The sequence below is a fragment of the Myodes glareolus genome, chromosome 14 (genome assembly GCF_982192425.1).
Source record: "Myodes glareolus chromosome 14, mMyoGla1.1, whole genome shotgun sequence".
Taxonomy (NCBI): domain Eukaryota; kingdom Metazoa; phylum Chordata; class Mammalia; order Rodentia; family Cricetidae; genus Myodes; species Myodes glareolus.
The window spans coordinates 68,593,891-68,619,642 of NC_142039.1; the positions used below are offsets into that span (position 1 = coordinate 68,593,891).

Sequence of the window (25,752 nt, forward strand, 5' to 3'; positions counted from 1 at the left end):
ACCTACATACCCAGCCTTAACCTTCCCTTCTCGGCACTTAGAACTATGAGCAAATGGATGTCTGGCATCGTGCCTGCTCTGGCTGTGGGATTCTGGCATGGTAGCCACAGACAAAGACACTTAGGAATACATGGTGAGAATATATCAATTAAAAAAGCCATCATTCCCCCCAAACCCCTCTTCTGAACTACCCTTCCACGGGATAACTAACTTGAAGAATGTTTGGAAAAGGCAAATGGAAACCTACTATTCTATAACATATATAAACATTTTTTTTCATATAGAAGAGCTTAATTGGAATCTCCTTACATAGGGGATTATGCTCACCCCAGAAGCCACAGGTTGTTTGTCAAACAAAAAGGCCAGTGCCAGGTTTGGGACATCTCCCTTTAAGTTGTTGGTAAAAAATCCTAGAGATTCCCTCAAACAATACAAGCAGTTGCTATTTCTCTTTGTTGTCCACCAGAACTTGATAGCAAGACCATCTTGCTTAAGATTCCACACACACCAGGCACACACAGAACATGAGAAATTAAGTGGGCACTGTCCGGGAAGCTTCTTCCCTGCTGGCCAGCTTTTTCGGCACAGAAAGGTGCTATGCAGGCTGGTGAGGGGAAAGGGAATCAGTCTTCAACCAACTTACCCAGCTGTGAACTTCGTGAACTGCAGTAACATCTGTGTACCAAGATATACCCATGGGGGCAATAGCGGCACAAAGGTCATAGGTGCAGCCAACCGCTTTGCGCTTGGATTTAAGACCTGCTGCACAGGAAGAAACACATGCCTCGTACTGCAAGTCTGGCCAAGAACCCATGGCTGGGGAGTTCACGGGCCTCATCAGGGAACCTGCTACAATTTGCTGATTGGACATCGTATCAAACTGCCCTCTAAATTCCTGCCTCTATACCTTGATTAGCGCAGCTCTCAGACTCCAGCAGAAGACAGTCTTTGTGCAGTGGGTGGTGGTCAACACAGGGGTCGCAGTATAGAGAACAGGTGATGTGGGACGCAAATGAAACATCCACATCGCACCTGGATGGCTATTCTTGTAGACTATGTCTAAAATGAACTACAACCCAAGCAGATGGGTAGACCTGGAGGATTGCTCTTGAACTGAACCATTCAAGTAGGAAGACCCACTCTAAATATGGATCTTTTGAGGTGGGAAGACCCACTTTTAATCTAGGCCATACTTTCTCGTGGCAGCCTATATAAAGGGCATGGAAGAAGGAAACTCTTACTTATTATTAGAATCGTCAGATCATAAACATATCAGCGTTGTTTCTCTTGGAAACACCAACTAACATAACACTCCTCTATAAGGCTCAGGGACCATGGCAGAAGAGGGAGGTGGAAAGACTCTAACAGCTGGGAGTCAGGGTGGCTGGAGTAAAGCTGTGCCTTCTGGATTCAGCAGGGCTGCAGTCCTCAGGGGCAGCTGTGGTGACCTGCACAAGGTCAAGCTGGTCAACATCCCGGTACAGAGTGGGGAGGGGCTCATGAGCCTCTGCTCCTGAGGAGCTTTGAGACAGTTGGTGGCTGTTGGGAGAGGAGAGCCAGTTTTCCTGAAGGATGTGACTCCTATTTGGTCAACCATGTTGGCCCACATCCAGGAGCGTATGGGCAGCACATATTAGACCTGATTGATTATTTAAGAAAAGAAAAGCTATTGCTCCTTCAAGAAGTAGATCATGTTGGTCTCCTTGCTCTGCCAATAAGACCATGGTGCCCGCACAAACTTCCAGGGAGGATGGAAGCCACCACCAGGGAACACAGCTTCCTCTTTCAGATGGCAGCACAGAAAAGAGTCCCCCTCTGAGACACCACCGTAGGGCTGTTTCATTGAGAAAAGTGTCACCCCCTGAGACACCACTGCAGGGCTGTTTCACTGAGAAAAGTAAATGGGGAGGAGACACGGTTGTTTGCTGCTACTTAACAAATGGCAAAGATGGGAGGCCAGCCTCCAAGTCCCTGCTCAGAATCTCTGAGCACCCTAAGGCCCCTTGCTCCCCAGTCAGCTGGATTTCCTACAGCTTCACTTGCTGGCTTCCCCCAGCCTCATCAGCCCCCAAAGCCTTTCCTGGGGGTAAAAAAAGACTTCAAGTAGGGATCTCACCTGATCAGCAATGGAGCAGCCCCAGGTCAGGGGACCCCATCTTCTGCTTAATCAGGCAGGTCTAGCCCTCAGTGACAAGGGCAAAGCAGACACCCCATGATATTCTATGACCACAGCAAGGGCAGCTAGCTGCCTTCTATCTTACCTTTCAGAGTGGGAAGTGGGCTGTCCGGTCCATCAAGCTGTCCCAAGGTGTCAATCGCGTCTGAATCCTCCACTTCACCTGGGAGAAGAGCACACACACGCACACATGAGACATGGCTTCCCACCAGGGCAGACACTGTGAGTGCCAGTCTGCCCAGCAGCAGCAAATGCAGGCAAAGAATGCCATCGCACTTGCTATTGGCTTTCATAAAATCATATTTCATGCCATTATAGAAGTGGTTTTTACCGGGCGGTGGTGTTGCATGTCTTTAATCCCAGCACTTGGGAGGCAGAGGCAGGCAGATCTCTGTGAGTTTGAGGCCAGTCTGGTCTATAGAGCGAGTTCCAGAACAGCCAGGAATACACAGGTGCTGCATGTCTTTAATCCCAGCACTTGGGAGGCAGAGGCAGGCAGATCTCTGTGAGTTTGAGGCCAGTCTGGTCTATAGAGCGAGTTCCAGAACAGCCAGGAATACACAGGTGCTGCATGTCTTTAATCCCAGCACTTGGGAGGCAGAGGCAGGCAGATCTCTGTGAGTTTGAGGCCAGTCTGGTCTATAGAGCGAGTTCCAGAACAGCCAGGAATACACAGAGAAACCTTGTCTCGAAAATCAAAACACAAAGAAAGAAAAGGGGGGGGAAAGTGGTTTTTAATTTAATCCCAACAACAACCACAGACCAATAGGACTTGGAGAGAGGCCCTCTGTGCCACCAGGGAGGAGCGAGAACAAGCAAGAAGACAAAGAAAGGCAGGGATCGGTTATTAAAATAAAGGATTATGAATTAATTTGCATGGAGGTTCCAGGTAATTAAGAGTAAGATTCAGAGGCGTCTCTTGTTTTTGTCATCCCGGGCCTCAAACTCACTAGAAAGCCAAAGACAGCCTGGAACTCTCGATTTTCCTGCCTCTACCTCCCAAGTGCTAGGATGACAGGTTAGGATGACAGGTGTGTGTGTGTCCCCAGGCTTTGAGAATTAACAAATTTGTAAGCAACTCATCCCTTCAACATCCCCAGACCAAGTGTGAACGTTCTTAAAACTGTAAATGACAGGAACATTTTTTTTCTTTATAAGGGCAGTTGAACGCCATCTCCAATAGGACAACTATGTACCCCAGGAAGCACAGAGCAAGTTTGTTGGCAGAGCTGCCCAATGCACTTGAACACTAAGGACAGCGTGGATTCGGTTTGTTTGGATTGACTCCTCATCTCCAAACACAAACAGGAAGAGGCTCAGTGCCTCTCAGCCAGTGGGGAGGGGCAGGTGCACTACCAAACCAGGAAGTCACAAGAAGCTCTCGATAGCCCCCCAATTCCCAACTGCCCCACCAACCTATCATATTTACTTCCAGACTTTACCCAGGATCCAGGACTCAACGGTGTCTTGATGGCTAAGGGTAAGAAACGGTGAGGCTTAGGGTGACTCGCACTTTCTATTCAGACCTGGATTAAAAGCATCAAAGACTGCAGCAGATGGGCCATCATATCCATCTAAAGGGAGACTGTGACCCATGGATAGGCCAGGCACAAAAGGAGGAATCCAGTGTGATTACACTCATGTGAGCCCCTAGTCATTGAAGTCAGAAAAAACGGCAAATGCCAGGTTCTGGGATTACAGAAATGGGGAGTCAGTATTTCGTTGGGGGCACGATTTCAGTCTAGGAAGAAGAAAATCATTCTGGAGAGAGATGGAGATGTCTGCCTGACACCAAATGTGGTCAACACTACCTCACAGCAAGGAGAATGGTAAAAATGGTTCCCTTCACTTTATGTATACTGACCATAACTCAAGAGAGCCTCTCTGCCACTCTTTGAGTGAGAAATGTCCCCCACAGGCTCAGCAGCAGAATGCTTGGTCTCCAGCAGGTGGTGCTGTTTGGGAAAGTTATGGAAACTGTGTGGGGGGGGCAGCCTTGCTGAAGGAAATAGAGTTTATAGCCTTGTTCCACTTCCAGCTTGCTTTATAAGCTTTATATTTGTGGTTAAAGGTGATTGCGCAGCTTCCTGCTCTAGCCACCTGCCGCATGCCTTCTTCCCCACCCCACCTCCTTGCCATTACAGACTCTCCTTCTGGAACCATGAGCCAAAATCAACTCTTTCTCCCACACAGCAATAAAAAAGTAACTATTGCAATGTCAAAGCTTATAATTTGGTGTTGGGTGTCTGACTTCTGGTTAGCCAAGAACTATAAAGCAACTTCACTTCCAAGACCTTGTAGGAGGAAGCTTTGTCTGGTGAATAAAGGTCGCAGAGCCGAGGGACCAAGTTCTTCAGTTTGTGTACCAAGGAGATGCTGGCTCCCTTACTCCTGAAAGCACACGTCTCTAAGCTGGTGTTTTCATCTCTCCACTGGGATGATGGCCTCTACACCACAGGGCTTCCAAAACCCATGGCAAACTGTGGTGCCATTGGCCTCGGTCTCCTTCCCACCCGCATGGCAGATTTGCATCTGACCAGCCTCACTTTCTAATCGTCATCCCATCATCCCTGGTTAAAGTCACCTACACCATGTTTCATAAAATATCTCCAGCCCATTGTTGGGAACCAATGTCTTTACTCTTTAAAACCTCCCCCCAAACCCTACATATCCCTGCAATCAGGCCTCCCTGGGGACCAGCAGCAGGCACTCTGATCTCAGCGGATGCTGAGATAGGGAGGAAGAACCAGTAGTGCTACCATTAAAACCAAGATGGGGCGGCTGGAGAGATGTACCCTTAATTGAGCTGAATTTGATCCCCAGAATCCACACTTAGTACATAAAAAAAAATTTCTCAGAAGCCCATGATCCATGTCTACTGTACCTATGTAACAAGTAATTGATATACTTATTTTGAAGAAGAAGAAGAAGAAGAAGAAGAAGAAGAAGAAGAAGAAGAAGAAGCAGCAGCAGCAGCAGCAGCAGCAGCAGCAGCAGCAGCAGCAGCAGCAGCTTGGTAGAGCACTTGTAACCCCAGTGCTGGAGCGATGGAAACAGGCAGGTCCCTGGGGCTCCCTCGCCTGCTACCTTCACTTATTTCCAGGATAGTGAGAGAGCCTGTCATAAACATCAAGGTCGGGGGCACCTGAGGAACGAGTGACGGTCAAGGTTTGTTCACCGGCTTCCACACACACGCACACCACAAACATGCACGCATTAGCACAGACGTAATTCTTTAAAAAGGCAACCATGGAAACTACATAGGGCTGTCAGCAGACGTCCACCTAAGAACTGCACTTCAGCTCGAAGGTTCAAAGTGGCGCCCTCTGCAAGCTGTCACTCAGCACGGCTTAAAGGTCAAGAGACCACGTGAGATCAAACACACCGGCACCGTGCACACACACACAATCTAAGAGGCAGAGAAGGCATCAGCTTCTTGGAAACTCACAAATGGTGTGAAACGGTCAAATAGATATCCACCCTGGCATAAAAATAAGGGCTGGCACCCGGTTCCACTGGTGGGGGATGGGGCAGCCCGGCTTCCGCTTGGTCAGCTTTGGATGGGGACACAGAGGTGTGCTCCTGAGGGGGTGCCACCTGCAGAGTAGTGGCACCGCGTGCGAGTTACAGCGGATACTCAAGGCTGGCATCTCTGGGACTGCTTTGCCCTTAGCTTGTACACTGAGGTTTGGCTCTTGTCCCTTCTGACCTCACGTGCTATGCCAATGAGGACATCTAAGCAAATAAAAGTAGTATTCACATAATTAGAAAACTCGGTGATGGATCTGGCATGCTGAAGATGAACACCCCTTTCCCCAACACACAAAGCTCTGGGACTCAGATGTGAGAGGATCCAGGGGTTCTGTTTCCTCTGTAGCTCAAGTAGCTAGTATTTTGGGGTGTCCAGGCCCTAGCGTCCTCATATCATCAGGTTCAACAGAAATGGACTCTTCTATTATTTTCTAATGGAATAATAAAAGGGGGGCCCTCCATATTTTGAAAATTAAAAGTCACATAAAATTCAGGCATGGAGAAATGTCCCCACTTCAGGCACCTGAAAATGGGAAGAAAAAAAAAAACTGGGCCAGGGAAGGAGATAAACCGGAAGATGGGGAGAAGTGTGGTCAGGGCCCAAAAAGGCCTTCCCAAGAAGGGCTTCAAGAAGGTCAGGGCTAAGTGTAATACGAAGGAAACACGGAAAGAACAGATAAAAACAGCACCCATACCCTACCCCATGCCCAGAGTAGTACTGAGCTGGCTGGTGTTGTTGCCAGTTCAAATTATCATTATCAAATTCCAGAACTTTCATCACCTGCTCACACTGCCACCAAGCGACCTTGTTTCCGTCAGCAGTCACCCTCCTCCCACCCCCTCCTGATCATTGCTGAGCCCTCTACACTGTCCCTGCACTGGATTATAAACCAGGTGTCTCGGAGCTGGAGAGATGGCTCAGAGGTTAAGAGCATTGCCTGCTCTTCCAAAGGTCCTGAGTTCAATTCCCAGCAACCACATGGTGGCTCACAACCATCTGTAATGGGGTCTGGTGCCCTCTTCTGGCCTTCAGGCATACACACAGACAGAATATTGTATACATAATAAATAAATAAATAGATATTTAAAAAAAAATAAATAAACCAGGTGTCTCTTCAAGCCTGCAGAAGCAAAACGGAAAAAGGGGGAGGTATCTAAATAAGGTCCACCGTCCTGCATGGTTGGGAAATGGCTCAACTGGTAGGTCAGAAATGTCCATACACAAAAGGCACGGGAGGGGTGGAGACACTCCAGATAGCTTCAGGATGGAGCAAGGTGACTAGATGTCAGCGTGACCAAGATCACTGGTGAACGGTGGGTGAGGCTAGGAACAGACGGGCTCCTGTGGCGGACAAGCCCAACACAGCCACACTCCTGCTGCGGAAGTGGTGGGAAACTGGTGGGCAGGAGGCTGGATTTCCCAACAGCAGGATGGGGGTTGCCCAGCTCCTGTAACTTGAAGAACACACGTCAGCTGTACCTCTTCCTCCCCATGACCACACAACAGTCTCTGCTCATGGCCTAATGGCTTTCTATCAGCCCCACACAATGACCCACGTTAATCACTATTGCTGGCCCAGTTTAGCTGGTGGTTGGTTCTTGTGCCCAGGAAGTGTTCCCAGGGGCCCATCCTGAGTACAACAGTCTCCCTCCGTTTTCAGTTTTGAGTTCTGCAGTTTCTGAGTCACCTATAGTCAACCAGTACAAAAATATTACACAAACATTCCATGTATAAATATTTCGTACATTTTGAATTGTGTGCAGTTGTGGCCAGTGATACCATCTTGAGCTATCACAAAGAAATCGTCCTTGTGTCCACACAGTATGACCTCCCTGCCATCGGTTAGTCATGGAGGAATTAGTTACCATACTGTCTGCCTTTGTGCACCTACGTCACAATGCCTTCCTCGTTCCCCTCATTGCATCTCACCATGGAGACACACCACCTCATCTCAACACCAAAGCAGTGAGTATGGTACGGTAGTGAGATAACGCGTGAAAAGAAAGACCCTTCACACAGCTCTCCTACGCTACAGTAATCATTATAGCTGCCCATCTGAAAACCAGTTGCCGGTATTCATCACTCATGGTACATAGCTTATAAAGTGAAGGTTTTTACAAGAATATGTACATGGGAAAAAACACGTTCTACACAAGAACCTGGTACCCATTTGTAGTTTCAGGCATCTCTTGGGATCTTGGAGGATATCCTCCTCGGATAAGGGAGATGTGTGCAAGAGAAACTGGTTGGTCTTTACAGCAAAAGTCGCATGGGTTTATGCTGTGCAAAGACTCGGTCCCCAGCCAGCTGGCAAGGCTGTGAAGCACGGCCTGTGCCCCTGGTATTGGGTGGACATAACTGGTGGGGTGATGGATTGGTTCAGTCACTCACTGTTGAAACAAAAATGCTAACTTAAAACAACTTAAGGAAAAAAGGGTTTACTTTTAGTTCAGTTTGGAAGTGCAGTACACCACGGACATGGAAGAGATGGTGGCAGAGCCCTGGTCCAGCTGGCCTCACGGCAGCAGTTTTGAAGACAATAAGAGGTGAACACTGGTGTTCATCTTTGTATTCAGGACAGAAACACAGGCCATGGGATGGTGTCACCTACATGCAGGAGGTGTCTTCACACCTCAGTTAACCAAGTCTGAAAACTCTCACACATTGGAACCAGAGAGATGCTCAGGAGATAAGAGCACTTGCTCCTCTTACAGAAAACCCAGGCTCAATTCCCAGCACCCCCACGGTGGCTCACACCTGCCTGTAATCCAGTTCCAGGATACCCGACACTCTTCTAACCTCAGGCATCAGGCACACACTTGGCACATATGCATATATGCAGCGGATCCACCATGCTCTTCTGGTTTCCAAGGGAACCTGCATTCATATTTACATACCCCCACATGGGAACGCACACACAGACACACAATTTAAGACCTTTTCTTTCTTTCTTTCTTTCTTTCTTTCTTTCTTTCTGTCTGTCTGTCTGTCTGTCTGTCTGTCTGTCTGTCTTTCTTTCTCTTCTTCTTCTTCTTCTTCTTCTTCTTCTTCTTCTTCTTCTTCTTCTTCTTCTTCTTCTTCTCCTCCTCCTCCGCCTCCTCCTCCTCCGCCTCCTCCTCCTCCTCCTCCTCCTCCTCCTCCTCCATCTAATAGAGTAATAAACCAGCCAGGCATCGTGACTCATGTCTGTAATCCCAGCATTTTGGAGGCTGAGGCAAGGCTGCGAGGCGGTCTAGACCAGACGAGGTTCCATAATGAGACCCCATCTCAAAAGAAGCCCTAAACCCAACCAACCAAATAGAACAACATATCCGTACTGGGTGACAAATGTCCCATGCTAATATAAATGCCAACCAACAGGGGACAGCGAGGGACAAGTGTGCGGGATGTAGGTCTACTGACCAGTTAGTTGCAATCTCCCTGTCACTCCATCCTTGCAGGTCACAAAGAGCTGTCTAAAGCATTCTGCCTCCCAACATCTTATATGCTCCATGACAGCATCCCTGGAAAATGATCCAAGCGTGACCCTAAAAAGCAGAACATGACCCAGACGTGTGTGGGTTTCATGTGTTACTGGCTGATTCACAGGGCATTCCAACAAAAGACACTGACACAAAATACCCAGGGGACTGCTGAGGGTTTTAGTTGAACCCTACCCTAGCTGCCCTTGGCTAGGTGGCACCAGTTTTCCAGCACCTACCTGTGGCGTATTCTGGACACATTAGCAGTGAATGTCCTTTGTAGTCAGGGCTGGACAAACCACTACCTCTGCAACAACCATAGAGAAGAGGCTCTGTGTCACCACGAAGGATGCGTGTAGCAGGCGTATCACACGGGGGCACACAGTTGCCAGGAGACCTGCTCAGATGCATGTGACTGCTGAATGAATGATCCGCCTTCTAGTCAAGCAGCACTCGCCTGCAGGCCTTCCTTCAGCGTGGCCTCTCGTGCGACACTCTGAGTGACAGCATCCAGGAGAGATTCTCAGGCTCCTTTCAGTACAGCCTCTAGCTCTCATTAACGGCAGAGACAGAATTAAGCAAGAATTCGCTAATGAAGTTCAGCCTGTACTCTTGGACTAGAATACACGATGCCAGGCTAGCTCTGATTGGCGCTTCTTTTCAGCACATTTTGTTGTCAGCCCTTTCATCTGTGACTCTTCACCTGGTGATCTGAGTCAGCGTGCTCCCTGCAATGTGATTAGAAGCCGTCTTCAGAGGATCGCGCACACTTCAAAGCCTCCTCCTTTTAATTAGTGAGGGGTTTATTCTCTAAGGCTTGACGCTCTTGGAGCTGGTCCCCATGAAAAGATAATTTCCAAGATGTGAGGAAAGAGTCGGTGTGGACACTGGAGTGTGTTATGCCAGCAAGGCTTTTGGAGAGCAAGGGTAGGTCTTATAACGAGTAGGCCGTGTGGAAATTCAGACAATGTAGCCACCTGCCAACCCATGATAGAAACACTAGTCGCGTGTGGCAAAATGACACGATCTCAATAACAAACAAAATCAACAATCCAAGAATATGCACAGAGCCAGAAACGTAAGAGTTAAGAGTAGAGAACTTACTACCTAGAGTGAGCAAGGCCCAAAGTCTTGAGACGGTGGGTGGCTAGCGACCGTGTTTCCAGGAACACTTATTAAGTGTGACACTGTGAGTTTTCCCTGCCAGCTGGAAACCCATACAGCCCTGGCGGTGAGCTGTCAGTATCTAATCGGTAATGGTCTTAACGGTTTGTAAGGCTTTATTTTCATTATGTCTAACTTTAAGTTGGGTAAATATTAGCCCCTGGTTCTATATTCCTTAAAGGGTTGCTTAACTCTGCTTTAGAAATAAGATATAAAATTCAGCAACCTGAAGATAGACTAACCACTGTCTCTTGCCGGCCTGACCTTGGCTTTGATCCCACTTCTACAGCAAGCATACTAAACCCCCCACAAGTCCACACACTGGCTCAAATCCCTTGAATATGCTTTCATAAAGCTTTTTCTACCTTCTGCCTCTCACCGCCCTGAGCCCCCCAACAAAAGCCTACTGTCAGGGACCCAGCGAATATTTGGCTGAAGGGAGAGAGGCCCCGAGAGCTGCTGAATTGGGGCCTTTCATGAACTTTCTCTCTTTCTGACACTATGCTTTCTGGCAGTTAGAGGCAGGAGGATTGCCAGGCATCCCCTACCATATACTTGGGGGAGGTGGGACTCCACCCTTCACAGGGACACGGGCTCTGGGGCCTGCTTTCTGGATGGTGGTGTTCTACAGCAGACTGAGCAGGAATAGGGCAAACAGGAATGCTGGCAGAATATTCCCAGCTCCTGTGTTTTCTCACTTGGTTTTCACAGAAGAGTCTTTTGAAAGTGAGTCACTGCCATCAACTGCCCACTTTGAATCTCTGTGAATTTTAATTAGAGGTGGAGAAAGGTATTTGAAAACAAAAATCTGAAAAGCACGTCACAAATCTGCCTGCTCCCATGGAAAAAACACTCCTTCGTTTGCTTAACGGAGTCTTTAGGATCAGGTAACAGGTGGACTCCTGCAAGGGTCAGTTGAGGGCATCAGGCTTGGCATGGCTCCACTAGGAATCTGTGGGCTGCCTTGTAGGGAGATGGCACCCCTGTCCCCAGAGTCTTCAGCCTATTCGGGATGAAAGGTCTCTGACAATTATGACTTGATTCTAGAAACACTCAGGGGGTGAACATCTGACACCAAAGGCAGAAGTTTCTATTATTATTATTATTATTGACAAAGTTACACTATATAGTTCGGATGGATCTGGAACTTGGTAAATAGACCAGTAGACCAGAATGGCCTCTAACTCAGGGATCTACCTACCTGTGCCTCTCAAGAGTTGGGACCAAAGACATGTTCTATACATTCAACAGCAATGACTTTTACTAGGTAGTTCCTGTAGGGGCTGGAGAGATGGTTCAGCACTTAAGAGCATGTGTTGCTCTTGTGGAGAATCCAAGCTTACTTCTCACCACCCACACAGGGTGGCTTATAACTGCCTGTACCTCCAGCTCCATGGGATACGATGCCCTATCCTGGTCACTCTGGGCACCTGCACTCACATGCACAGACACACAAAAGATGCGTAATTCCCTTCTGTATGCTATGAATATGTTTTATTACCACTGGTTAATAAAGAAGCTGCTTTGGCCTATGGCAGGGCAGAATATAGCTAGGCAGGAAAACTAAATTGATTGCAGGGAGAAAGAAGGTGGAGTCAGGCAGACGTCATGTAGCTGCCCAAGAAACAAGAGGTAACAAACCACAAGTCTCGTAGTAAAATATAAAATAATGTAAGTGGGTTAATTTGAGACGTAAGCGTTAATAAACAAGAAGCCTGAGCTAGTAGACTAAAGAGTATGTAATTACTATTAAACCTCTGAATGGTTATTTCATAAGTGGCTACAGGAACTAGTGAGCAGAACCCGGTGGGTGGAGAGAAACTGGTCCAGGGAACCAGCAGGACAGAGAATATCTGTAGCTATACACATACACATAAGTAAAGATAAAACAATTGTTCTAAAAGTGGCTTCCATATTACTTTCTCATGAAGCTATAGCAAAGGCCACGTTCTGGTGACTCTCTTGCTTTTTGTTTGTTTCTTTTTTTTATGAGAAAGTAATTTTATTAAATTATAAAAGTTTCCATTTCCGCCCCTCCTCCCAACACCCTTCCACTCCCCCCACTCCCTCTCCTCCTCCCTCTTCATCCCTAAGGGCAGTCAGGGTTTCCTGCTCTGTGGGAAGTTCAAGTTCCTCCCCCCTCCCTCCAGGTCCAGGAAGGTGAGTATCCAAACAGACTGGATCCCCAAAATCCAGTATATGCAGAGGAAACAAGTCCCAGTGTCATTGTCAATGGCTTTTCAGAAAGACTCCGGCCAGCCACATTCAGAGAATCCGGCCACATTCAGAGAATCTGGTTGGATCACGTCCTCGTTCTGTCCCAGTCCAACTGGCTTTGGTGAACTCTCATTAGATCAGTCCCCTTGTATCAGTGGGTGATCGTATCCCTCGCAGTCCTGGTTTACTTTTTCATTTTCTTCTGGCAAGATGCCACTATAATTAACTCAGGAGAGCCTGGGACTCCCAACCCTCCTGTTTCTGCCTCGCAGATGCTGGGATTACAGCATCTACCTCCATACCTGGCTAAGACTAATGGCTTAAACCACAGAGACTGGTTTTCTCACGGCTCTGCAGGCCCTGACTTCAAGATCAAGGTATGGGTGGGTTCGTTTGCCTTGAGAGTCCCAGGCAGCCTGCTCCAGGACACTCTCCTTGGCTTGCAGGTGTCTCTCTTTACCTTTGGATTAACCGCATCATCTTTCCTCGACCTCAGTCCATCTCTGTGCCCACATTCCTCCTTCTTAAAGGACACTAGTGACAGGGGAGGGATGTCCCCCAAGGACCTCATTTTAGCTTAGTCACATATGCAGAGACCCCATCTCCAAATCTGGGGTCAAGTTCAGAGTCCCAGAGGTGAGGAGCGACCAACACAGACATTGCGAGCTGACGCTATTCAGGCTGTGATGGGTGCTGTTATTTATCCCCACTACACGACTGGGATGAGTTCTTGGACCCAGAAATGACAGGACCAAGACAAGACCCAAAGGCTTTACTTAGGCAATCCACTCAAGCTACATCGCTACGAAGCTCTGATCAAGCAAAGCCAGTCGAGAAGGCAGCCCTCCGTACAGGAACAAGGGCACCTTATATGGGAAGAATTCCCACTCCATGTTATCTCAAGCAAACTAGGCATTCAACCATACAGAGGTCAGGTCCTTAACACTTCGGTCTGAGCTCAGTCGGGGACAGCACCTGCTCAGCTTACGATTCTCGGGGTCTGGCAGAGTCTCTAGAGCTGGCCCCAACTCGACCCTGACTGGCATCCACGTGAGGAGGGCTGCTCTAATTCCGGCTTGCATGTGAGCCATCAGTTCCCACTTAGGTCCTTGTTTGGAGCTGCCATGGGGGAAGGAAACAGGTATGACTCCCGTGGGGCTCCTTTCAATGCCATCATTTTATTCCCCTTTGAGGTGGTACCACCTGTCTCAAAGGAGGCCTTTATATTAATGTTGGTTTCAAGTGACTCAATGACAAACAGGCTCGGGCGGACAGAGAAGCCTCCAGGTCCTGAGAGGCAGAGCAGTCCTAGCGGCTGATTGTCTCACTCACCGCCAGCACCCACTGGGGACAGAAACACCTTCACCCCAGCTTTGGGTGCCAGCTCCTTATGGAAGTAAGTCACTGCCAGAAAACCCTGCCCCACCAGCCAGCAGTTGGAGCAGGTGTGACCCCAAGCTCCTCCCTTGGCATTTCCAGCAGTAGCTGGGCATTGCCACTTGCCCCAGTTCAGTGCCCAGATGAATTTCTCATTCCTTTTTCTCATAATATTTATATGACTGCCATGCCACTCTGAGGAGCAGTATATCAGGCCCATGGGCACTGTGTGGGGCCCAGTCTGGCATGGCTGCCATGGCCATGTTTGGTAATGGCCTTGTTGGACATTCATGCAGTAGATGATTCTCCATTTATGCACAATCCTTCTTCACAGCCTCCTGCACAGACCTGCCTCAGTCTCCCTCCCTGTTCTTTTCACCCCCAGTCCTCTACACAGAAAAGTTTCCTTTCTCAAGTCTTGACCCTTGGATGACTCGCTTTAGTGACATTAAGATGCTGCAATCCCCAAAGTTAACTTTACAGGCTGAACTGCTCCCCCGAAAGGCAGCCGATTCCCATAGCCGGCTCCCTCCTCCACGTGCATGTTTGAGAGATAAGTCACACTTGGCGCGTCCACACACGAATCTGGCCTCCTCCCCATGTCTGCTCCCCAGCAGTTCTGTGGATTTCTAGGCCTGATCCCCGCTCAAGCCCCGGACACTGAAGTTATCTCCGAGTCCCTTTCCCTCGGCTGCACCAAAGGCAGCACCTCGTATCTTTAGCTCCGCTTCCCAGACACTCCCAGAACCCACCATTTACTCTGATAGCACCAGGCTCCGGCTACTCTTCTTTCTGCATGATTTCACAAAAACTGCCTTCAACAAGGCCTCGGGACTGAACCTCTAAACCAACCCCCAGCCGGGGTCCTTCCAACATGCCAGGCATCAAATGTCAAGGTCAAAGTTTCAAAGCCAGGGTAAGAGAGCGCACCCCCGTACCCAGGAGGGCTACAATCCACTCACATTCACTCAGGTCCAGGCAGGGGGAAGTCTCTCAAGAGGTCTCCAGAGGGTGTCCCCCAGGGGCTCTTGTCTGGGTAGAATCCTGAGGAAACTTCCCTTCTTTATGAGCTGCTGGGGTGGCTGGTAACTAGGTGGGAGTGCACACTATGCTAACACCCCATAATATACAATTGGCGCTTAGGAACCTTTGAATATATAAACAATACTATGTACAATGTATAACTAATTTTAAAATGGCTCGCAACGCCACTTCCTCAAGCAGGTCCTATCCGAAACACCCAACACTCTTCTCATGGACACATCCTAACAACTCTAGCGACCTCCCTGCTTGATACTTTCTTTCCTTTGTTCTGGGACAGACCATTTGTCAGGGTAGCCTCAAAATCACTAAGGAGCCAAAGATTATGACCTTGAACTTCTGGTCCCTCCTTTTGCCTCCCCAGCGCTGGAATTATAGGCGTGAACCACCACACCCAGCTCACGTGGCTCATTTTACCAGCTGAGCTACAGCCCTAGCCCTTCCTCGGCACTCTGGAAGGGGCCTATTTATCTGCTTAGCTCCCAACTCCCCTTGGAAACAATAAGCGCACCGGTGTGTTTGTTTGCTCATCTCCTGGCCCAGAACCTGAGGCAGGGCTCTGTGGGTGCCCCTTAGACGAATGGCTGGCTGAGTGAAAAACATGGACTCAAAGCCTTCCAGCATCTTCTCATCTATATAAGACTTAAAGCCAGAGCCCTGAACACACATGTGTGTGTGTGCACCCACACACACAGAGCCCTGTACACACGCAAACACACATACACAGAGAGAAAGACAGAGACAGAGAGACAGACAGACAGTGACAGACAGACAGGAACAAACCAGTCACCTCTGCCCTGGCCCTGGCCATATACTCCTCAGTCTCTCAGCTCCTGCCTGCCTTCTCCTCTTAAATTCTGCAGCCCCTCTTCATTGTGCCTAAGAAGAAACTTCAGATATCCAGGAGGACGCCAAGCATCCATAGTTTCCCTCCTTCCTTCTTCACAGTCTTAGCTCATTCTGGTCACTTCATTTCTTATGATTTGGCTCGGTCACAGCTTTACCGACAATGTGTGTGTGTATGTGTGTGTGTGTGTATACAGGAGTGCACAGCACATGCACCTGTTTGCCTCTGTCTTGCATTAGATAAAACTAAATTTTAAAGGGCAGTGTCTGGTCACTATGTGGTGTGTGACCTGGGAACTGACCCCAGTCGCTGGGGCAACAGCTAGCTGACAGATAAAATTGCCTTGGTGATGATGGGTTCCATCACAGCAATTCCAGAAGTCTCTGAGTTGGGGCCACAGAGATGCTTTAGCAGGTAAAAGCACTGTGTGAGACCTGAGTTCAGTTCCCAGAACCCATGGGGAAGCCGACATCGGGCACGGTGGTTTGGGTCTGTGATCCCAGCATGCGGACTGCAAGATAGGAGGCAGAGACAGGATCCCCAGCACACTCACGAGCCAGCCAGCCCAGAGTGTGCAGTGAAGAGCTGCAGTGGAAATAATGCGAGAGACACTGCCTCAACCAGGTAGAAGACGAGAAGTCCCAAAGTCATTCCCAGACCACCACACTTACTGCCTGGCACATAGCTTCCCTCAATACATGTATTAGATAGATGGATAAAGAGGGAAACTTTAGAAAAGCAATGGGTACTAGTGAAATGGCTCAGCAGGTAAAGGGAGCTGTCACCTGTAAACATTTCCTGGCCACCCAGACCCAAATAATAACACAGAAACTATATTAATAACAATACTGTTTAACCTATTAGCTCAGGTTTCTTATTAACTAACTCCTAAGTCTTAAATTAACCCATTTCTATTAATCTATGTATCACCATGAGGCTGTGGCCTACTGATAAGGTCTGGCATCTTTCTCCTTCGGCAGCTACATGGCATCTTCCTGACTCTGCCTACTCTCTTTATATCTCTGTTTGGATTTCCCGCCTGGCTTTATTTTGCCCTGCCATAGGCCGAAGCAATTTCTTTATTAACCAATGGTAATAAAACATGTTCACGGCATACAGAGGAGAATCCCACATCAGCCACTAAGCCTGACGACCCTAAGTTTGATCCCCAGGAAGCACATGGTGAAGGTGTCACGATCCAGGGCTCTCCATCAGTTTTATTCATTTTCTCTAACAACTGGGTGATTAAAAGGGAGGAAAGCTCTCAAACACAACAGGAAGCAAGCAACAAGTAAAAAACTATTAAAAGAGTCAGACATGAGCATGAGTGTGGGCACACACAAAGACAGACAGACAGACAGGGACAAAGGAAAAGGTGCCCCACAAAGTGAGAAGGGGATCCAGAAACCAATTCCCCAAGAAAGCCTAAGACATCTGAGTGTTTTGGTAGCAGCGGGCAGGTCCCCTTCCCCTAATTTTGGATCAATTAACTTGAATGAAGAAAGGGGAGCAGATGGTAGGTAGGTACACAGCCTCAGGTAAACACGCACACAATCAGCCTTGAATATCTGACAATCTGGACTAGTTGGTCGAAAGAAGCCTCCGCTGGTGAGAGAAAAACTCACCAGGCCTTTGTCCCTGGTCAAGAAGGTGAAGAAGTTGCAGATTTGACATCGTTTTTATTTATCCGGCCCCTTCATCTGTGTGTGTGCCTGCCAGGGATCTGTCTAGTTCCTGATCCCTCAGAAACAGAGCCAACTGCCGTGGTTCCACTGACTTCAACAACCACACGCTCTCTCTCAACCTCACCTGCACACTAAGAGAGTAAATAGTGCTTTTTTGTTTGTTTGTTTGTTTGTTTGTTTAATTAAACCACTACTCCCACCAACAAAAAGTTTCTGAGGCTCTACCCAGAGTGCACACCAAAGGTGGAGTAGCGCCTACCAGCTGTGCCCCCTCCTCCTCCCAGGAGCAAAGCAATTGTCTTTCTAGCATGCACCACTCAGTCCTTGTGTTTGTTGAAGGCATTCACTTGCGCCCTGCCCTCCGGCCTGTGGTTCCCGACATCCCAACTCCCTCAGCAACCCTGCCTGTCAAGGCACTGAGGTCTCTCTGAAGAATCCTCCTTTACAATCTGCACCAGGCCTCCCACCACATAGAACTGGAAATGGGTAAGAAGGAACGTTACCACTTTAGACTCTGCCAGATCCCCCTTAACCGTGGAGCACGTCCAGCACCTCTGAGGCAGACACCACATGCCAGCAGCAGCCTGCTGCAGACGGCTTCCAGCACAGAGGGAGGACAGGATGACCTTACTCCCCACTTTAGCAACAAAAACATTCAGGAAATAACGAAAAAACAATTTTATACCCCAGAGCCTCAGAGGCAGAAAATTCCCAATTCGAGAGAACCCTCTGCATTTCAGCAGGCTAGCGGGTGTGTGTGGCTCGACATAGGCAGTTGCCACCCATCCTATAACAAACAGCCACAGGGCCTAAGGTATCCATCATTCCATGGTTTCTGGGTTCTCTCTAGATCTCACAATCTGGGGCACTTGGGAGCAGATTGAAAGAATGGGTTAGAGTTGCCAAAAAAATAACTTGAGGGCTAACCTCAGGGCCCAATGCTGTGCCTCTAGACGCAGGAGAGATGAGCTTGGTTCAGAATTTAAAGGAAAAGCTGAAGAATTTGGTAAGGGGACACTGGCTCATCCGAGCGTGTGCTCTGGCAGGCCTTGTCTTTCTTTCCATCCCCTCGGCCTCGCTACAGCTAGATTACATTCCTGAAGCTAGCCCCCAGAGTCTATTCCCTTATTTGGCCAAACCCTCCTCCTGAGGCTGACTACCAAGGTCCAGCTATCAGAGTATTAAAGCCCAGCAATTAAAAGCCCCCTTTGGTTCATCTAATTAGCACGCCCAATTAAAATTAAGCATCCTAACATGGGGCTTCCCTCTTTGCCTTTATAAACCATCTTTTTTCATGTGCCACGTCTGTCTCGATCCAGAGGCAGCCAGTCCTTTGTCTGGGACAAATGCCTCTGCTTCATTTTCTTGTTCCCTTCCCTTGCCCTGGTCCTCTATCTCCTGTCCTTGTCCTTATCCCTGCCCTCTGTCCCTCTGGGGCACAGAAATCTCCACTGTGCTGAGAATTTGGTCTTGGGGTGTCTTAAGCTGACTTCGGGTTTCCTTACATTTGGGAGATGTGAAGAATACCAAAAACTCTAACATTTGTGGGACAGGAGAGGCTGAGAGCAAGTTCTGACTATTTGCCTATGCAGCAGAGACCTAGGCAAGAAATAGACCCTCAGCTCCAGTGACCTTCGGTCCTTGCTGCACAATCAGGAATTGAGACCTGAGGCTGTCCTGTAATCTGCAGGCCTCATGCAGATCTCCCAAGACTCAAGACCTGTGAAGAAATCTGATCAACTGATGTGGGAGGTATGCCTGTGAATATGTTTGATTGCCATTGGTTAATAAAGAAGCTGCTTTTGGCCAAAGGCATAACAGAGTAAAGCCAGGCTGAAAGAGATATAGAGAGAGAATAGGAAGAGTGAGGGAGAAGCCATGTAGCTGCCCACAGAAGACCGATGCCTCTGCCAGAGCCCACCAGAACATTGTTGGTAAGTCACAGCCACATGGCAATACACAGATTAATAAAAATGGGCTAATTTAAGACATAAGAGTTAGCCAGAAATACGCTTAAGCTATTGATCAAATAGTATTGCAAATAATATAGTTTCTGAGTGATTATTTAGGGTCTGAGCAGCTGGGAACAAATGAGCAGCCTGCAGCCTCTGTCTACAATCAGTGAGTGGCTAACCAGACAGTGACACAGATTCAGATATGGCCCTGAGGAATTAAGGCTTAAAAATAAAAAGAACTTGAAAAATTGTAAAGCAAGCATCTCAGCGGTCATGCATTAGTCAGTACAGAAACCACAAGACTAGGGACGGAAAGATGCTAAAAATGAAATGTGGTAAGAAAAGGCAGGCCTCGCAAAGACAGAAAACAAGCAAAAGCAGGACCAGCTGCAAACTTTGAAGGACAAGAAGGCTTCCTACCAAACTGCTGCAAAGCAATGTCTTCAGGCCAGCTTCAAGTAAACAGTGTACCAAGAGGGAGGAGAGGAGGAGAGAGAGAGAGAGGGAAGGAGAGAGGAAGGGGAGGAGGGGCAGAAGGAGAGAGGGAAGAAAGAAGGGAAAGAGGGGAGGAGAGAGGAAGGAAGGGGAGAGGGAGAGGAGGAGGGAAGGAGGGGAGGAGGGAGGGAGAGAGGGAGGGAGGGGAGAAGGGAGACAGGGGAGGAGGGAGGGAGAAAGGGAAAGAGGAAGCAAAGGAGGGAGGGGAGGGAGAAGGGAAGGGAGATGACAGGGAGGGAGGGAGGGAGGGAGGGAGGGAGGGAGGGAGGGAGGGAGGGATGGAGGGAGGGAGGAAGGGAGGGTGCAACAGGATTGGGGAGAAGAGGAGACAAAAAAAACTAATCAGAAGAAAGTATCACTGAGTAAGCTAAGACTTTAAGCTAAGAAAGACTGGAAGTCATTAAACATATCTGTTTGAAGGACACCTAAGAGGCCATAGGGTGTCACAACAGGCCTTTTTTCCCAGGTAGAAGCTGCATCAAAGGAAGTGAATAAATCACAGGAAATTCCTCAAGGGAAGAATCTGAACCTTGCCAGCTAAGACAATGACAGTCAGACAGAAGAAAGAACTGGAAAACACGTCAGGTAGAGATTGCTCAGTGAGAGGGAAGGAAAGCAAAAGGATGATGAAAACTCACCATAGCCAAAGAGACCATGAGGCACTACCAAAACGCCAGTGCCCTGGAACTGGGAACCGGAGGAAACCACATGGGCTCTGCATGCTGGCCTGCTCCTGAGGACCCAGGAAGCTGAGGCTGGAACACTGTGTGAAAGCCAGGCTAGCCAGGGCTGTATAGCAGGACTGAAAACAGTTTCTTTTTTAAAGAAGTAATGAGCAAGAGACTCAGCAAGTTTGATACATTCTGATTTCCACATTTAAGGAACTCTAAAGAGCTCTATGCAGGATACATTAACTGCACATTCACAGTTAACCTTATCACGGTCCACTGAAAGACCAAGAAAAGCAACTAAAAAAAGCAGCAAAAGATGTGACTCGTGCCACACAAGGGACAGGGGTACTGTTAGGAACTTGGTCTCCTTCAGAACCCAGAGGGACAGAGCCCTAGACAAGCTGGGAAGACCGAGATTATCAACACAGAATTCCGCAGCTGGTAAACTTTCTTCAGAAATGTAAAGGGTGGGACATTTCCGAACAAACTGAAAATTAGAAATACTTGTCATTAGCAGACGGCCCTCCAAGAAAGATCAAAGACCCCTCTGAGATGAAAGGACACGGAATAAAGGAAATAAAGAGCATCATTAAAAAGAATCCTGTAGCTGGGCTGCTGGGGACGGGGAGCCATTTTTCTTTGGGGTGATAGTCACTTAGAAGGCTGCTCATGCTTGGCGAATGCCCCTACACTGATTTGCAAATAAGCAGCACCAATTATATCCAATGGATTATAAAGAAGAAGGAGGAGGGGGAGGAGGGGGAAGGAAAGGAAAAGGAGAAAGAAGAGGAGAAAGTCACAAAGGGCTTGAAAGAAAGCAGATTGAAGATATATTGGACTAGAAATTTTGTATACTAATTATATTTGATTAATACTAAATATTAATTATATACAGGTATATACCAGTCAGCAAAAGAGAAGCAAAATCTACTGTATAGATAATTAAATTAAATATAAGTGGTTTTAAGAAAGCAAATCAAAACACAAGGACTAGCAGACTAAATTTCCTAAAAGCATTGCCCAGCCACATGAGAGCTGCAAAGATCCACTTCAGAATCAAAACACAAACAAGCTGGAAAGTTACATCATAGAATAACAACCATGAGAATTTTAGAGTGGCCACCCCAAGTGGCAGACAGAAATAAATTATGAGCGGAAAAGTCATTACAATGAAAGGGAGGTGTTTTACAGTAAGAGCCATACATCTATAACACGTATGCACAAAGCAGCAGAAGCAACAACAGCAACAAAAAAATTTGCAAAATTAAAGGGAGAAAGAGACAATTCAACGACAGCAACCGAAAACATCGATACCCAGGTACAGTGACAGGCCAGGAGCTCATCAACACATTTGGACATCACAACTGAGCTCAGCAGACACCCCGGGAATACTCCTCCCCACGGCAGACATACATCCACAGCCTACACAGAATACGCTTCCAAATGCAAGACTATAAAATGAGCTGCGATAAATGAGTGGACTAAAAATCATAACATAATCTCACCCATCAGAGTGGAATGTGTAAACACACACAACCAAAGGAAACCAGGAAATTGGCCAACATGCAGAAAAGAAACAGGACATCTCCAAGTAACTAGGGGGTAGAGAGGTCACAGGACACCTCGGGGAGCAGCTGAGGCAGAGCTTGGGGAGTAATTTAGAGCTTTACATTTTTTGTTTATATTGAATTAAATGATTTCAAACTGATAAACTTTATACCTCGAGAATTAATAAAAAAGCTCCGCAAATTACCTCACTTAACTCTTGACACCGTGATCGTCCCGTGTGAAGGAATTGCTGTTCCTCGTGAGTTTGTGGCACAAAGCTCACTGGTCTGTGAGGTACTGAACCTGGGCTGAGGCAGACCACGAGCAATCACAGTAAGAGGAGAAGCCAGGATTGCGGCTTGTCCTCACTGGCAGACACGCACAGCATCTGTGTTTGCTGACCGAGAGCTCCATAAGAACCGAGCGGGGCAGAGGTCAAGGTCAGCAGCCACTGCATCAGGATAACTTCAGTTCTATTAAACATCTCCTTTCCTTTTTTAAAAAAAAAAATCAGTTTATTTATTTATGTGTATTATGACGGTTTGCCTGCGTCTGTTTATAAACACCACATGCCTGCAATTGCCTACAGAGGCCAGAAGTGGGTGTTGGGGTCCCTGAGTGTGGATGCTGGGAATAACGCTCAGGTTCTCGCAGGAGCAGCAAGTGTTCTTTAACAGCTGAGCCATTTCTCCAGCCCAGGCATTCTCTCCTTGTCAAGTAAAAGGAAAACATCTTCCCTGACTGTTTAAATAGGAAGTCATGCTGAGTACTTCCTGTTGGACGCTGCCTAACAAGATGACCTCTGCTTTTGAGCATACTAAAACGTCAAGGACATGACTCAAAAATATCAACGACACAAAAATGACAGGCTGCTATACTTAGACTCACAGTCCCACCCTGCAGTGGGACACCAGGAGGACAGTCCTCGGTCCCGGCCCTGGACCCCCCCCCCCCACGCAGTGCATCCCATTGCTTCAGGAATGCTGCCCGATTTCTGCAGCATGGACAAGGACTGGTTGCCGACAACATAAGCACTGGCGTTTTATAGTGGCAGCATGGTGTGGTCAAAGTTGACAATATGACAGCAATCTAAGCCACTGCTGGTTAGTGGTCACTGTAAAAATGCACGCTGCCGCCAAGTATGTGTGTTCTTTGAATGAATGTCTGTGTCACCTCTAAACTTCTCCTTTTAAAGGAAAAGAATTCATCAACAGATCTGAGTTAGAAGTCGCGCTGCCGGCCACTACTTACTTCCAACGCCCTACGTGGAAAAGGCGGGGAGTGGAGAGATAGCTGGCCATGCAATGCTCTGCTCGAGACTTGAAAACTTGCAAATCAGAGTGGGGGGCCGTGCTTAGTTTCTTTGCTGCTTTTTAGCTGCTCTTCTTTTCACAGCCAGAAGCACGAAGCGAATCAACCATGGCTCGAGCTCTGCTTCACGGGTGCCTGCGGCTGGCTCTGCAGGTGGACTTCCTGCTCGGTGAGCAAAGCACTTTGGCCTTTAAAGTCAAATGGCACCAAGGAGTCTGTTATTATTTCAAAAACATGTCTACGGGGGGGGGGGGGGCGCCCAGGGGGAACAGCACACTCTTGGAGTGGCGGTTGTGTTCAGAGGCAACGCGGTGTTCCTGAGAAGAACCTCTATAGCTGCCTTCATGGGGAACCTGGGCTCCCCAGCAAGGGTTCATGGAGAATCTCCAATTGACAGACCATCTGAACCTCATCTAAAGTGCACCGTGAGGTCTCCAGCAATCCCTGTCCACATTCATGGGTCAGACTTTCTACATTTCTGGATTCTCCCAGAACAACTTCCAGCGGTGCCTATAATATGTTTCATTTGCACAACTCAAAGCCCAGAGGTAACCATAAACTGGCTGGATAGGGAAGTTGGTGACATTACGGGGGAGGTTGAAATGGAGGAAGGGGGGGAGGATCTCAGTGTCCTTGTCCTTATTTATTTTATTTATTTATTTTTGATATTTCTTGATATTTCGAGACAGGGTTTCACTGTGTATATCAGGCTATCCTGGAACTAGCTCTGTAGACCAGGTTAGCCTCAAATTCACAAAGATACACCTGCCTCTGCCTCCCAGGCGCTGAGATTAAAGGTGTGCACCACCACCCCTGGCAGTGTCTTTGTCTCCAGGCACTATGTTCTGTTCCCCTCCAACCAATCTCAGAGAGCATGAACCCAGAGGAAGTCCTGTTTCTGTCACAGGCCGCGTTTATCTAGGTAGGACTCTACCTGGTGGACCACGGGAGTCAGAGCATGAGAGTGGTTTCCTGGCCACATGTGGATGCAGGGAAGCAGTCCCAACCAGTCAGGTTCTGTTTGCCGCTCCAGCTTCTTCTAGGGACTCTGTCCCCAGACAATGTGGCAATGTCTGCAATCCTCTGAGCTTGTGAAGAGAGAGAGCCAAGGATGTGGATAGAATGCACTCCACACAGAAGGTGCCCCAGCCTAGAGGGCAAAGCCTCGGATGCTCTGGTGTATCAGACTACCTGAGCCTGGGCGTAGAAATTACAATGGAATAGACTCTCTGGTACTGAGGCTGAGCCCGGAGATGTCCTGGTGTGTCAGAAAAGCCCAGTCAGATGGACTCGTGTGCAAATCCTGCCTCTGTCTGCTTTGAGCTCTGAACCAGGGAGGAGTCTGGGAAGTTCAACGCCAGCAAACCTTCTCAGTCCTGCTTCACAGTCCTTAGGAGACCAAACAGGCTTAGGGCTCTTCTTCTTCACCTGTCCCTCCAGCTCTGATTTATCCCTCCTCCCAACTCTTCTGCAAGACAAGCCAGATGCCATCAATGCCCTAGGGCCATGGTGACCTTTGTTCTTTTCGGGCTATGACTACAACAACCTCATGGGACCGCCCGCATGCTACACCTAGAACCCAGCCAGCCCAGGGAATGGGATTTGACACCTGGCGACACCTGACATGGAAGGACTGTTGCTAAGGGAAGGGATAATTAAGACCCTGCCTTCTTTGGAATTGGCAGGATTTTATTATCTTCGTCTCCTCTCTCCCACTGAGGAAGAGGAAATGGTACGTGCAGCGACAAAGCATTACTGCTGTATTTAGCTTTTGTTTCTATTTTGAAACTCTAAACTTTTTGTTTGCCTGTTTGTATGAGAGATATAGTAGTGCACCTAGGTGGCAGAGCCCATTTGGTCAGAAGATGGCTTTTGGGAACAGGTTCCAGGGCTGGAACGCGGGTCACCAGACTTGCATAGTGTGATGGTTTGGATAAGCTCATAGGGAGTGGCACTACCAGAGGTGTGGCCTAGTTGGAGTAGGTGTGGCCTTGTTGGAGGAAGTGTGGCCTTGTTGGAGGAAGTACACCACACTGTGCAGGTGGGGTTTGAAGTCTTCTTGGCTCAAGCTATGCTCAGTGTGGTAGACCATTCACTTCCTGTTGCCTGTATGTCACAATACAGGACTCTCAGCTCCTTCTCCAGCACCATGTCTGCCTGTATGCCACCATGTCCTGCTATGATGCTAATGGACTAACCCTTGAACTCTGTAAGCCACCCCAATTAAATGGTTTTCCTTATAAGAGTTACACTATTACTAGTGTCTCTTCAT

At 48.1% G+C, this 25,752-nt stretch overlaps 1 protein-coding gene across 1 annotated transcript in view; it reads right to left on the reverse strand.

Moving 5' to 3' along the window:
* Ror2 (ROR family WNT receptor 2) overlaps positions 1–25,752 on the reverse strand; it is a 175,030-nt gene that overhangs the window by 31,497 nt on the left and 117,781 nt on the right. The window contains exon 2 of the mRNA XM_087896599.1: positions 2,262–2,339. Within this exon, the coding sequence (XP_087752725.1) occupies positions 2,262–2,339 (78 nt within the window). The remainder of the gene's footprint in view (positions 1–2,261; positions 2,340–25,752) is intronic.